Source organism: Rhinolophus ferrumequinum, chromosome 18 (assembly GCF_004115265.2).
Source record: "Rhinolophus ferrumequinum isolate MPI-CBG mRhiFer1 chromosome 18, mRhiFer1_v1.p, whole genome shotgun sequence".
NCBI classification, from domain to species: domain Eukaryota; kingdom Metazoa; phylum Chordata; class Mammalia; order Chiroptera; family Rhinolophidae; genus Rhinolophus; species Rhinolophus ferrumequinum.
This window is the reverse complement of record NC_046301.1, coordinates 27,055,036-27,068,767: the sequence shown is the minus strand read 5'-3', so window position 1 is coordinate 27,068,767 and position 13,732 is coordinate 27,055,036. Positions and strand designations below refer to the sequence as shown.

The following is a 13,732-nucleotide window of genomic DNA, read 5'->3' as shown; positions in this document are numbered from 1 at the left end:
TCTCATTAAAAAAAAAAAATTAGTAATCAGTGAGAATCTTTTAAAAATTAAAGTCTTCAATAAAATAGCCTTGAATCACATGTAGCAATTTGCATAAACAATATTTAAGCACATTTTATCACTGAATTGATCATACAAATGCTGAGGTGCAACAAAACTCTCCACATAACATAAATATACTTATTTGGTCTTGTGTTTATGTTATGCGAATTACTGAAAGTTCTAATTTCAGCTATGAAAAAACAAAAAAGGAATATTGACTGTGATATTACTAGGAAAAAGAAGAGTTTTATAGACCACAAAGTGCTGACGTTTAGGTTGGAAAGAGATCAAAGTTAGTAAATCTAGTCTAAATTTTTAGCAAGAAAGAAAATAAAGACAGTATTTACTTAATCTTTACATGATTTGTAACAAATCCAAAAATACTCAAAAATACAGAAAAACGAAATAAATTCAGAAAAAAATTAATTTTACTTAAAAATATGTAAGCATTTTAATAAAATTAAGAAGTTAAAATACTCAAATGATTATGTTTTTTTTTTATTTCCCCCAACTCAAATTACTTCTAGTAATAGGGTATTTTCCTCTGGGTTTATTAAAAATGATGTGAAATCACATATCCATTACTATATTCCAATTTAAAATATATATCTCTTTTTAAGGCACAATGATTTTGTATACTCTGTATCAATAAAATGAAATCCATGAAAATATATTTAGGATTTAAGGTGGGTTAAATAGAATTTCTTTTATCAGAAATATTTGATCAATGTATCTATCCTTTAGTTTTATTTTATCAGAAGCCAGAATTGAGAATGAATTTACATAAACAGATTTCCTTTTTTTTTTTCAAAAATGCTTACTGTGTTTTATTATCTGGCATTTTGACAACACAGACACACTTTAAAATGAGCTAATTTTACAAATTAGTAATTTTTGAACCTTATTTCTCCACAGAGCCCACATAATGATAGCTGATATATTTCTACTTACAAAGTTTAAACAATATGTAATATAATTTTGCTTAATCTGTGATAATGCCATTTAAAATTATACAAGAATAAGATGGCTCTCTCTCTGAAAGTTACAAGGAAGAAAATTTGCAATACTACATACATTAAAATGGTGATCATAACAGGATTCAGCGTGCACATTGTTTTGTTACCAGAATTATCTGAAGTATTTGTCATTTACACTAACTGAGGAGAATTTTTGGATTTGATTTTATGTAGTATGCTTATCCTTCATTTATTCCTAAAGCAATGTTTGCTATACATATATACATTATTATTAGAGCACAGATATAACAAGACCATGCTGCCATTCAAAATTTAAGTGCCACATTTTTCTTACAATCCAATGGCATCCAAAATGCAATATATTGCTATGAAAATGCAAACTTTTTCACAGATTGGCATTTATGAATGAGGTTAGTCACAATGAAGTGGTATTTTATTTTATACAAATGGAAATGATTTATCATAAATATACAGACCAATATATAACATTGAAGAACAAGAAGCAGAAAGGAAACAATGCTCTTGCATAAAGATCAATTCTCTTTGCTGCTGTTGGAATAACAGGTTTAGCAGGAGGCGGCTTCTTGTTGTTCTTTGCCTGAGATTTCCCAAGTCCATTGTTGACTTCAATAGGTTTGCCATAGCAGTCATAATTGGATAATTCAAAATCTCTTGGTAAGCTTCCAACAATGCTGAAGTCATTAGATCTCAGGTCAGACTTAGAAGTACAAACTTTTTTGCATCTGGTCTCACCAACCTGAGAATAAAAGTTAACACACAGTGTATTTAGAATTTTCTATTTATAAAACACATCTCTCCAAAAGGGTATTTTAAAAATCTGATATCATAGTCAACTGATTAAACCATCAGATTGCCTGAACATTTAACTCTAAAATGTTGCCTATAGCGCAAGGCTTATGTCATGAAATGAACTTTTAATAGGTTATTTTATATTAAGGGATCAAAGCATAAATAAACATTTATCTTATGTTCTCCCAGGCTTGTGAGTTCTCAACTGAAAGACCAATAAATAGAAGTCCAATATTTAACCATAATACAGACCATATCACTACAATATATGGATTACAGAAATCTTCCAGTACTTCTAACATTTGTCTTCACCGTGGACCTTATTTCCAAAAGGGTGGTTTATAAATGACTAAGGTATTTATCATTCCAGTGAAACAGATTGTGTCTCTAAACCACACTCATAAATAAGAATTAAAAGATGGTCACAATTATCATGAACGAAATTTACTAGTAGTAAAAGGCATTCCTAACTTGTTGGCTGAAGTTGAATTAGCCAACCACACTCAGAGAGTCTAAAGAAACTGTGTATATTTCAGCCAGATCACATGCTACACATATTATTCCATTGATAATCTCTGAGTTATTAAATATGAATTAATTCTGAAACATACAAAATCATTATTTCACACTGAACTCTCTCTAGCAATCTGAAACGCTCTTGGAAAGAATAGAGGTATAGGCTAATCCCAATGGTTTACGATAGGCTGATTTGAAAGGCTACAGAAGAGCGAATTCTTTACTGCTTCCTCACCCGCTGTTCTTACCTCTGAGTTCTGTCATTCATCTTTCGAATATGCACAATCGACATTTACTGTTTTTATTGAAAAAGGGAAATATGTAATTGTATACTGTTAATAGACTATAGCTACTCTATTTTTGCCTCATTAGTATAGTACACTGACTACGATTCTATTTGCATGGACTAGAATACCGTTCGATAAAATTTATGCTAAATGTAAGAAGTAAAAAAAAATATTCCCAGAAATCCTTCAGGTACTGGGACATTATCTTTTATCTGAACAAAGTCACACGTGTGACTTTGGGATATCATTCATAGATAGATAGATAGATAGATAGATAGATAGATAGATAGATAGATATAAATGATAGATACATAGTTATTTCAGGACCTTCCATTTAAGTTCCTCATTTTCAAATTTTAAAAGGCCATTTTCAGCAGGCAGTCTTCTATCTAAGCTCCATCACCATGCACACACACACACACACACACACAGACTCATACATTCACACTCAACACACCTTCCTTTTCAGTGTTTCAGACAGAAAACGTTTAAAGATCTAGTTTTCCAGGGTTGTTTGAAGAATATGTAAGGCTCAGCATGCATCAGTGGAGTTTTGTAAAGAGTACATCACTACCTTGATTGGAATACAAGTTGAGAACAGGCTCTATATAGCAAACTTTGCATTATTCTCAGAATATCAGAGCAATCTTCAAAAAGTGGGACACAGGAGGTATGCCAACTTTTTCTCCCTTTAGAATTCTCCACTCCAAAAGCTTTAGATGCACTAACTTTGCTTTAAAATCCACTTATCAAAACAAAGGAGTACTCTAGCTTCTGCCAATAGACTGAAAAAGCATGACCTTTTATCAGGTATTTTTACTTTTTCACAAAGAAGGCCAAATGTATTTACTGTAAAAATGCAGTTACTATAAATCATATTTTATATGTAGCTTTAGGTGTGGTTTTAGTATCTGTAAAATAACCAAACAAAAAGCCAAATTTATATGATATTATAACTTAAGTCACATATACAAATACTTCACATTTTCTAATGTTTTATTTACATAAACATATTCTTAGATTCTGCCAGCAATGATGTTAGAATTTGATCTATCTAGTTTATTCAAATACAGACATGGAATGTTATGTTTATTCAGAGAGATTATTTAAATATAATAAACATGTCAGTAAGAGAAGAATATTTCTTCAATGTTAAAATAACATGGAAAAGCACACCAAAAACTTCACTTTGGTTATACTAAATTATAACCATTTTTTTAAAAATTAAAACCTTGTCCAGAGATGCATTTGAAGATTCTTATATTTGAAGTCAGCAGGGGTGTGTGTGTGTGTGTATGTGTGTGTGTGTGTGTGTGTGTTGGTGGAGAAAATTTTTACAGAAGTAATTTTTAATGATGTGACACAAATGAAGAAGGTGTAAGATTAAGTTCCCTATTGAGAAGTCCTCAGGTTCCTTAAATGACTCAGAGTTCATTAACTAATTGGCTAGTCTCATCTTGCCCCAGTCACCAGAAATTTTACACAAACTTTCTTTTATAGTTACTCTCTATACATAAGTATCATAACCTATGTGTACAGGAAAGTACAAAAGTTTACAATATAAATACTATTTAAACAATTATAATATCACATAAAGAGAGATTAAATTAACTGCTTATAAACAAAATAGTAACCCTATCTAACATGTTCTTTAAAATTATCTTGGTTATATTAATCTCTAATTTATAATTTCTTCTTTTTTCCTCATATGAATATGTGTCTCACTTTCATATAAACTTGTCAATTCTGAAAATTACTGGTAGCATCAATGAGATAGTGTGATAATGAAACTGTCAAGGAAAAAAAAAAGATGCAGATAAAAATTTCCTATGGCGTCAAATTTTAGCCTCTAAGATTTTCCTTCTAGTTCTTTTCAGTTTGTGTCTGCACACATTTAAAAGCAAATCACCTTAAGCAATATTTCTTGACCAGAAGAAATAGGCATGATTTCATGGTGATAATAGTATCTTCTACAGATGATAAAAATATGTTCGGAAAGGAATAAACTGTGTATATCATACCAAATTTAAATCAATCCTTGATTTAAAAAACAAACAAACACATATCATTACCATAAAGAAACAACCATCTCATTCCTACGTGAACAGCACAGTTTATTTTGTAATTTCATAAAATCCACAGGCATGGATAGTATTTTGTCTTTTATTCACATCTTTATTGTAAATAGCACATGGCACATACTATGTCTTGGGAATAGGATGATATTAACAACAGTGATTGTCAACTGTATTTATTGAATAGAAAAGAATAAATGAGCAAATAAACAAATTAGTAACCTAAATATTGGAGTGGCTGAGGAAGAACCAAACTTGGGGGCGAAGGGGGAGAAACCTAAGCAAGTATAAATATATAATGGCATATTTTTGTATATAGGCAAAATTATAAAAACTTCTTCCTAAAAGTTAGATTAAATTATCATTGATCTTTCTTACACTTTTTTTAAAAATCATACCTTTCCTTAACAAGTACACTGTTTTAAAAAGCATCAAAAATTTTCTACAATACAAATTTCATGATTTCCAATAGTTAATATTGTTATTCTGTCTAAAAATAAATGACATATAATGTAATTGAAATTGCTCAGCAAAAGATTGTGTTCTGAAAAACAAAATACACTGGAACAAATATATTTAAAACTAAAACTATAATTATATTTGTCACAGCAAAACCAGTAAACTAGAAAGGCAAAAAATTTAAATTTCCTTTTTTTTTTCTTTGCGTGTAAGTGTGTAACAGTCTTATAAATTTATTAAACTTACACACTTGCTATAAGTTTGATGTGTATGTTAAAGGTGAGTTATTTTTGAACTCATATTCTCACTTTGAAACCTGTTTCAGGATACAAATATTACATAGGTACAAGTTTCATTTTGGAAATTGCATTTTGGCCTATAAGATATGAGTGATTACATTTATTTCTGGATATTAAAATTTCTGGTCAACTTTTAAAGTCTCTAAGTATCACCCTATGACTTTTGTAGCAAACTGTCATAGCAGTTTCAGAATCCAGACACATGTCTTTCTATTAGCAACTAAAAACATAGAGAATTAAAATAAGGAAGTTCTTAAATATGTGGAACTTTTATTCATTAGGTAATTATTTTAATGCTTGAAAGCTAATTTTAAAATAATATAATTCAGTTTAATATTCTGGATCTTATTTATCCTTTATAATTATAAATAATCTTGATATGTTCTACAGTACTCCAAAAATCTGGTTCTAGTGTGTCTCCTTCCATCAATATCCCACTTTACAGAATATATTAAGTTTCCCAGATCATGTGCACATTGGTGTTCTCTGTTACTAGAGAATTTCTGCAGTTATTGAGGCCCCATAACTCACCAGATAATGGAGCTGACAGTGGCATCCCTGGAAAGCAAGCACCTGCTCTATAGAACATTTTTGCTTTCTGTCTCTAGACCTCTTAACCAGGGTCCAAGTTAGAGGGTGGGAGCATTAATAGGTTGGAAACATGAAGAACTGGTAAAGATGGGAGATAGAAACAGAGGGGTTAGATATGTCAAAGACTACAGTTTAGTGGTTACCAGAGTGTAAGGGGATGGTGGTAGAAGAGCGTAAAAGGGAGTCAAATATATTTTGATGGAAGGATAATTAACTTTGGGTGGTGAACACACAATGCAATATATAAATGATGTATTATAGAAATGTACACTTGAAACCTATATAATTTTACTGTACAATATCACCACAATAAATTTAATAAAAACAAGACATGACTTCTTTAAGATCATGATAGCTCTGCACTCATGAAAATTTTATACTTACTCTTCATGAGGAGGATTAGGGTATGAAAGAGTATAAAGTCTATGGAACCTTATGCAAGGTAGCAACTAGTCATATGTAGAAGTCTTGGCTGTAGGCTCAGAAAATGAGTTTAATGACTTAACAACAACAAAAGAGCTACAGACAACACCACATGAGAACAGTTCACTAGCTTTCATATCTAAAGATACTTATGTTACATACTTGTGTAACATTCCAGGTAAAGCAAGTGATGATGGTTAGCAAACTGATGTAGTGTGGGGCCAGAATATACAGAACAGGCAAAATTTTCAAGGTTCTAGGATAGTATGGACCTATTACCATATTCTCTTGTGGAATTTCCCAAGCGAAGCTCAGTGGAAATGGTCTCCCAATATACTGACTAGAAGGCATCCATCAGGGGCACTTTGAGGTACATGGACAGCTATGCCTAACCCAGGAAGCAGCCTTTTGCTCTAGGATTTATCAGTACCTGAATCTAGAAACATTGCCCACAATTCTTAGACCTACGATTGAGTATAAAACAATGTCAAGGGGTTAAATCTGTCCAGTTCCTCTCCAGCTACTCACCGCTGGGCTGGACAGATCCTAAACTATGGACATAGTTTCCCTATAGGCCAGACATCCAGTAAGTAAGTAGCCTGCCTGTCATGTTCTATGTGAAGCTCTCTAACTCGATGGGGAACAGGTTGAGAATTTAATCAAAAGCATGACTCCTCTAAGCCTTCAGTATTGGTAAGAGGTCACTACTTCCCCCAACAGTCTTCTAGCATTTCACTAAAGCGTATCAAATGACAAACAATAGAGAGGCCATTAGTTCTGACAAGACTGCCATATTGGATAGTAACCATCAAATCAGAGGTGTATCATTGAACGCAGTGGAACGTCTTCAAGAAATTTGATAAGTCTTTTTTTTCTTAATTATATGTGACCTAAGAGTTTTCCACAAAGTATGTTGTGCTTAGTTCCTGTTCTTCTATGAGAAGAAAAAAAAAAAGAATGAATACCAATTCTATCAAACATTTACACCCAAAGAAAAGTATCTCCTCTTGACACTGCAGAGAGCCATGATGGGGAAAGTCACTTTGTGGGATAATTTCGTTCTTACCTGCAAAGTGCTAATGTGAACCGGAGTCCCTGTACCATTGACGGTATTCTTTTTAGCCACATTTCCACCTTTCCCATCCGCTTGCTCAGCTTTGGCAATTCTGGCTTTTTCTGCTTCAACTCGCTTGGGATTATTCAGCATCACCTGGACAACAGCATATTCCACCAAGGAAGCAAACCCAAAAAGCAGACAAGCAATGAGCCACACGTCAAGAGCCTTCACGTAGGATACTTTGGGCAGCTCAGCAGCAAGGGTTGTGCACTCAGAGGCCAAGCTGAGCACTGAAAAGATACCTATGGAAACAAAAGTAGGAATTAAACTTGCTATGTTCCCCTGTGAAAAGTCCTGCAGGCATTACTCTGATTAAATCCCTCTTAAGTAACTTCCAATTGCTTCTTTCCTGATTTCCTACTCTTTAAAATCCATATTTCATCTAATTCGCCCTGAACAATTCATCAGGACCATTTAAAACTCAAAGAGCAGAAGGAATAACATATACATACTTTTCATGGAAGCATTATTGCATGTGGTTGGGGATGTTTATATATACTCAACATTTAAAACAAAGACATAAAATTTAAACCATGGTATAAAAACACAATTTGGATCTGGTTTAAATATTAAAGATATCCAAAACTATTCTATACTATCTCTGAGGAAGACACAAAACTTATTTTATTTTTAAGCATTGTTTTAGACAGTTATAGAGCTGAATTTTCTCCCAGGGAAAACTAGATCAGAACCAGAATAGAATATATAAAGCAATTTTTTGATAAGTGTCATGATTTAAAAAAATGTAATAGAAAAGGAGAGAACATTCCTGGATATTTCAGGGAAAACAAATGATTCCAGCTTTTCAACAGAAGAATAAAATTCTGCTATATGTAATATTAACAGTATATGGAAAGGGAACTTGAAAGTACCTTTGGAAGACTGGCTTTTCAATTTATATCACTGCATGCAAGCTATTTATAATAAACAAAAAAACAACTATTGACTATTTTGGGAAAATGCATAATATTTTTGACAAGTCTAAAAATTTACATCTAGTTTTGGGTCTTTCATTCCCGGAACATTATACAACATATTAATTCTCATCCCCTAAAATAATCTGTCACTTGTCATACAGAGACATGGCTCTTACAATGAAATTTCCCACATTTTTCATTATTAAGATATAGATTTAGTCTTTGTGATTTTTATTAGATGTAAACCACCAAATTTATTATTCAGATAGAGTTGTCATTATAATTGCTTTTTTCCTGGTTTCCTACTCTTTAAAATCTGTATTTAATTTAATTCGTCCAGTAACTCAGGAGGGAGATTTTCACAAGGCCTTTCTGATAGAAGAAAAAATAAAATGCTACAACTAATCAGTCAACAAGAAGTCAGATATATCATATCCTTATCTATGTAAGTTCCAGGTGATATTCAGAAAACACACACACACACACACAAACACACACACACACACACAAAGTATTGAAAAATTTTAAAACACTCCAAACAATCCAAACTTCTTTTAACAATGTCCTTATTTTGAAGTTTATTCACTTTACCCATAAATAGGGCTCTTGATTTTTTTCCCGAAGTACAGACATTTTAACCCATATACAGACACGGTTTTCAAGTCTGGCTAATGGTGGTTCTATGTCACAGAACACGAAAAATAACAAATTGTAGACGATGGCTATCCAGACTTCATTCTCTCTAGCCACTGCTGATTATATAGCACAGAATAACTGATATTTAGGAAAATGATGCTAAGTCATTTTAAAGATAAATTAGATTGCATGTTCCTTTATTAAGAGTATAAAAGAGTATATAATATTACACAGAAAGATTTCTATAGAAATTGCAATTTGTTTTTAAGTTTGGCATTATTAGGGATTTTAGACTAGTTATCTGGGAATATCACTTACTAAAAATATTATAGGAGCATTAAAGTAGGATAAATTGATTTTGAAATACCACAAGAACACGAAAAGATAAACTTAGTGTAATTATATAGTGTGTAAACATGGAGAAAATGTAGTTAAATGTCAAGGTTTGAAGCAAGTGTTAAAAATAAATAAATAAATAAAAGGTGCCATCAATTCTCAAGCTCATTGTTTCAAAATAGCTCTTTCTATCGTTAGTTTTACAAAGACGTAAGAGAGAGAAGCGTGGAACACTTTACCCAGGGGCACTCTGGCAGCACTCGCATCCGGGTTGATCCAGAAGGAAAGCCAGGAGAGAACCACAATCAGCAGGGTCGGGGCATAGACACCCATCATATAAAACCCAACCTGTCTCCTTAGTGTGAAGATGACTTCCACACACGTGTAGTACCCTTTCGGAAACAAACACATTAAAAGTATGAGGTTCTCGCCCACATACAATTGCAAAAATCAATACTGTACCTATAAGTTATGTCACTTCTACTTGAGGAAATTTCACAAAGTAAACTGCACACACCCACAAAAAGTTTTTTTTTTTCTGTGCATATGAGTATACATAATTGATGTGATCCAAAAGAATGATGTTACGGACCGGTTTCATCTGACCTTTTGCAACTTCATTAAGACATTGAGAAATAGATACCACATGCAGCTCCACTGTGTCACTGTCTTGGCTTTGAAGCCTTTGTTCAGAGAATTTGCAATGTACTTAAAGTTTTCATTACCCACAAGCACTCTCAGAGCAGATGATCTAAAGGAGTCATACAGGGAGCTGTAAATCAAAGTAGAACAAGTTTAAAGGGAAACACTCTGAGACTACCCATTGTCAGTATAATTTTTAAGCCATGTGTACCGCTTCTTATCTAGAATGGATGGCAGTCTACAACAACTCATATGTATATTTCAGCCTTAACATTTAAGAAAATATTGGAAGTGAACATTAGCAAGGATAAGTGTTTTCAGTCTGTATGGAGAAAACATTATGAAGTGCAAGCATCTGACATTCCTTTCAAGTCTCTCTCCTTTCTCCCACCCCAGGTCCTCAAACGTACTCTAACTGAGGGGAAAGGGCTTTATTTTCAGAAGCTGAGACACATGCAGACATTGCTTTACAACATAGTTCTAGAGCTGCCATGACGTCAACTAGTCCCCAAAATTGATCACATCTTATAAGCAGCCTCATACTAGCCTTTGCTGAGTTGAGAAAGTAAGTGACACACATATTCTCCTAGCACTGGAATATTTCCAGATGTTTTAGTTTAATTTTTATATGTTTTAGTCCTTTCCGTTAGCAATTTAAATACAATGTTTAATGCCTAAAGCACTTAACTTCAATAAAAATTTCATTTACCATTCAATGTAAGGTTATGTACAAACACCAAGAAGTTAAAATATCTTCCATTGTGTTCCGCTTAAACTGTACATAATTATTTATAAATGTTGAAACAAATAAATGAATGGAAAATAAATAAAACAGTTATAGGGAAAGGACAATATTTTTACTATTTTATATTTTAACAGCAATATTTATTTATTTTTCCTTATAGGGAAGAATATATATACTTCTGATACTAGAACAATCTTTATATTTATTCATTAATGGTTACCTACAGCAGGTATTACACATATTAGGGTCTTGACAAATGTTAAATGAAAGGTTTCATATATTGTCAAATAACACGTTAGAAATCTATCCTTTTTATAATGTGAATTATAATCATTGTTACTTCTGAGAGATTAAAAAGATATTAGAACTAACATGTAAGAAAAATAAGTAGTTGATTTGAACTGAAGTAAATTCTAATTATGCCAGATATTTCCTTTCCATATTATATCAAAAAACAAGAAATGCAGGGTGTTTGTCTTTTTAAAAAATTTTTAATTTCCTTGAAACTAGATAATTCATTTAAATTGTGCACAGGTTTTAAAAAGATACAAAGGCAAAACAATGAAAAAATGTTCCCCCCTTTTCTGTTCTCCATTTTTATCTTAATTTCCTGCCTGGACAAACAAGAACATATGTTTCTAAGTTACAATCATGTGCAAAATTTCCAAACTAGAATCTTTCATAAATCCAATTTGCTGCAATTAAGAGTTTCACAGAAGTGGTTCTGAAGTACCTGGCTGTGTAATGGCATCACTTACAGAAGTTGATTTTTGTATTCATCTAGTGCGTATGAAATAGAGAATGACACACGTGAGTTTATTATGTATTTTTAGGTAGCCTCAGTGGTCATAAATATAAAAATTTGCTACAGAGTTGTTCACTTTAAAATGAATCTTGGCATTCCATCTCATCATGGTTAAATGACAGGCTAAATAACATGAGTCCTGTATTCTGAAGCAAGTTGCCCCACGTCCCTTTATGAAGGCACCCACTAGGGGAGCCTCCAATGATTGGATGCACTGAGCAGTAAAATACATGCTTGGATATTATCGTGATTTGCTTCATAAACTTTTATGAGAAACATTTCTTGATCTTTTTTGATCTTTTCCTGGTACTGTTACATTTATGAGAGGCAGGTGGGCAGCTAATTGATATAAATGTTCATTGGCAAATTCAATTTAGTTTCTATGTCTTGTGGGGTTTCATTTCATTATTATTCACTCAGACTTCCAATTTAAGTTTCTTTGTATACTTGTTTTTCCATATATTTCTCCACCTTTGTGATGTCTACAATTATAAAAAAATAATTTTTAACAAAGTTAAAGCCAGATCATTATTTGATTATTTCTGTACATATTAAAGAAAAGAATATTGGCCATCATTGTCTACATGTTGCTCTCTTATATTTTTCACTGTCCTACATTATGCATTCCATATATTTTGAATGTTCTATTTTTCTAAACTCATTTCTAAATGTTATCCAAAGATTAAAATGTTTTACTTATATTCATATGATGATTCATGTAAATGCTGATAAACCATGGTTACTGAAACATAGTAAGGGCCAGTTATTTTTATGTTAGCCACAAGTTTTTTAATTTTATTTTCTTTCTTTCTTTTTTTAATGAAAGTTTATTGGGGCGACAATTCTTAGTAAAGTTACATAGATTTCAGGTGGACAATTTTTTGTTATTTTCTGTAGCTAATGAGGTATCAGTGACTTACAAGAACTCAAAAACTAGTACAAAAATCCTTTACTTATCATAAATCTTGAGTAATTCCCCAAATACTCTCTACCACAGCACGCCTTCTCATTTCCTTCTTAGCACTAAGATACATCATACTTACTTTGTTTACTTGTTTATCACATTAGAGTATGGATCTACAAATGAGCACAGATCTGTCTTTTAGTCACTGTTGAGTCTCCAAATAGAGACTGAAACGTAGAACTTAAAGGTGAAAAAAATGAATACCCTCAAGGTTTTTAATGCCATTAGATAATTTTATGCTGTTACTTAAAATTGCTATTTTCATTTTCATCTCTAGATGAATTTTAAAACTTCAATCGGGTCTATTTCAAAATTTTCGAAATAATATAGCGACTGTTTATTTTGAAGTGTTCAGCATATAATCTGGATGTGAGTAACTATTTTCAAAATATAATAGGACTGATTCCACGGGTCATGTAGCAATGTCAGACTCTATTCCAGTGCATCACTTCGTAACAGAAGACCTCGAGCAAGTGTCTTTGCTTTATTCTCCTAATGTTTAAAACAGGGATAATAAAAATACTGAACTCATAGGATTGTGTTAAGGAGTAAGTTACTGAATTCCTGTAAAGCGCTTAAAACAATGCCTAACCTAGAGCAAGAACTCAAAAGGCCATCTACTAAATAGGTGTTCCTACACAATAATCCTAAATGACTCTTCTTGGCTTTCAAACTTATGTTTTTTCATTACTAAGTGAGTTATAAAAATCCCTAAAATTGTATCCATCTCCTTAATTTGAATGAGGAGTATGGGGAGGAGAAGGAATACTATGCCTAGTGCTATGGCTGATTCTGATTTGCCTGGTGACATTCAACAAGTCATTCAGTCACCCTCCACCTCATTTATTTTATGTCAGTACTAATAGGATCACTTCCATATTTAACAATCTATGTATCTATGATTTCTTCATTGAGTAGCTGCATGGTTAGTTTTTGTGTTGTTGTTGTTGTTGTTTTTAAGAGCTCAGCTTTTCCTTTAAAAAAACTTGATAATTTTTCTATTATTATTGAAGTACAGTTGACATACAAATTTTGTATTAGTTTCAGGTGTACAACATAATGCTTCAACATTCATATACCTTACAAAGTGA

General features: G+C 32.3%; 1 protein-coding gene across 2 annotated transcripts in view; it reads right to left on the bottom strand.

Moving 5' to 3' along the window:
- Positions 1-464: 464 nt before the first annotated feature.
- GLRB (glycine receptor beta) overlaps positions 465-13,732 on the bottom strand; it is a 54,040-nt gene continuing 40,772 nt past the window's right edge. The window contains exons 8-10 of one of the 2 annotated variants that reach the window (XM_033135329.1): positions 9,725-9,877; positions 7,546-7,838; positions 465-1,776 (exon numbers count right to left, since the gene is read on the bottom strand). In XM_033135329.1, coding sequence (XP_032991220.1) covers positions 1,480-1,776; positions 7,546-7,838; positions 9,725-9,877 — 743 coding nt within the window. In that variant the 3' untranslated portion in view covers positions 465-1,479. The remainder of the gene's footprint in view (positions 1,777-7,545; positions 7,839-9,724; positions 9,878-13,732) is intronic. The other variant, XM_033135331.1, reaches the window with a different exon arrangement.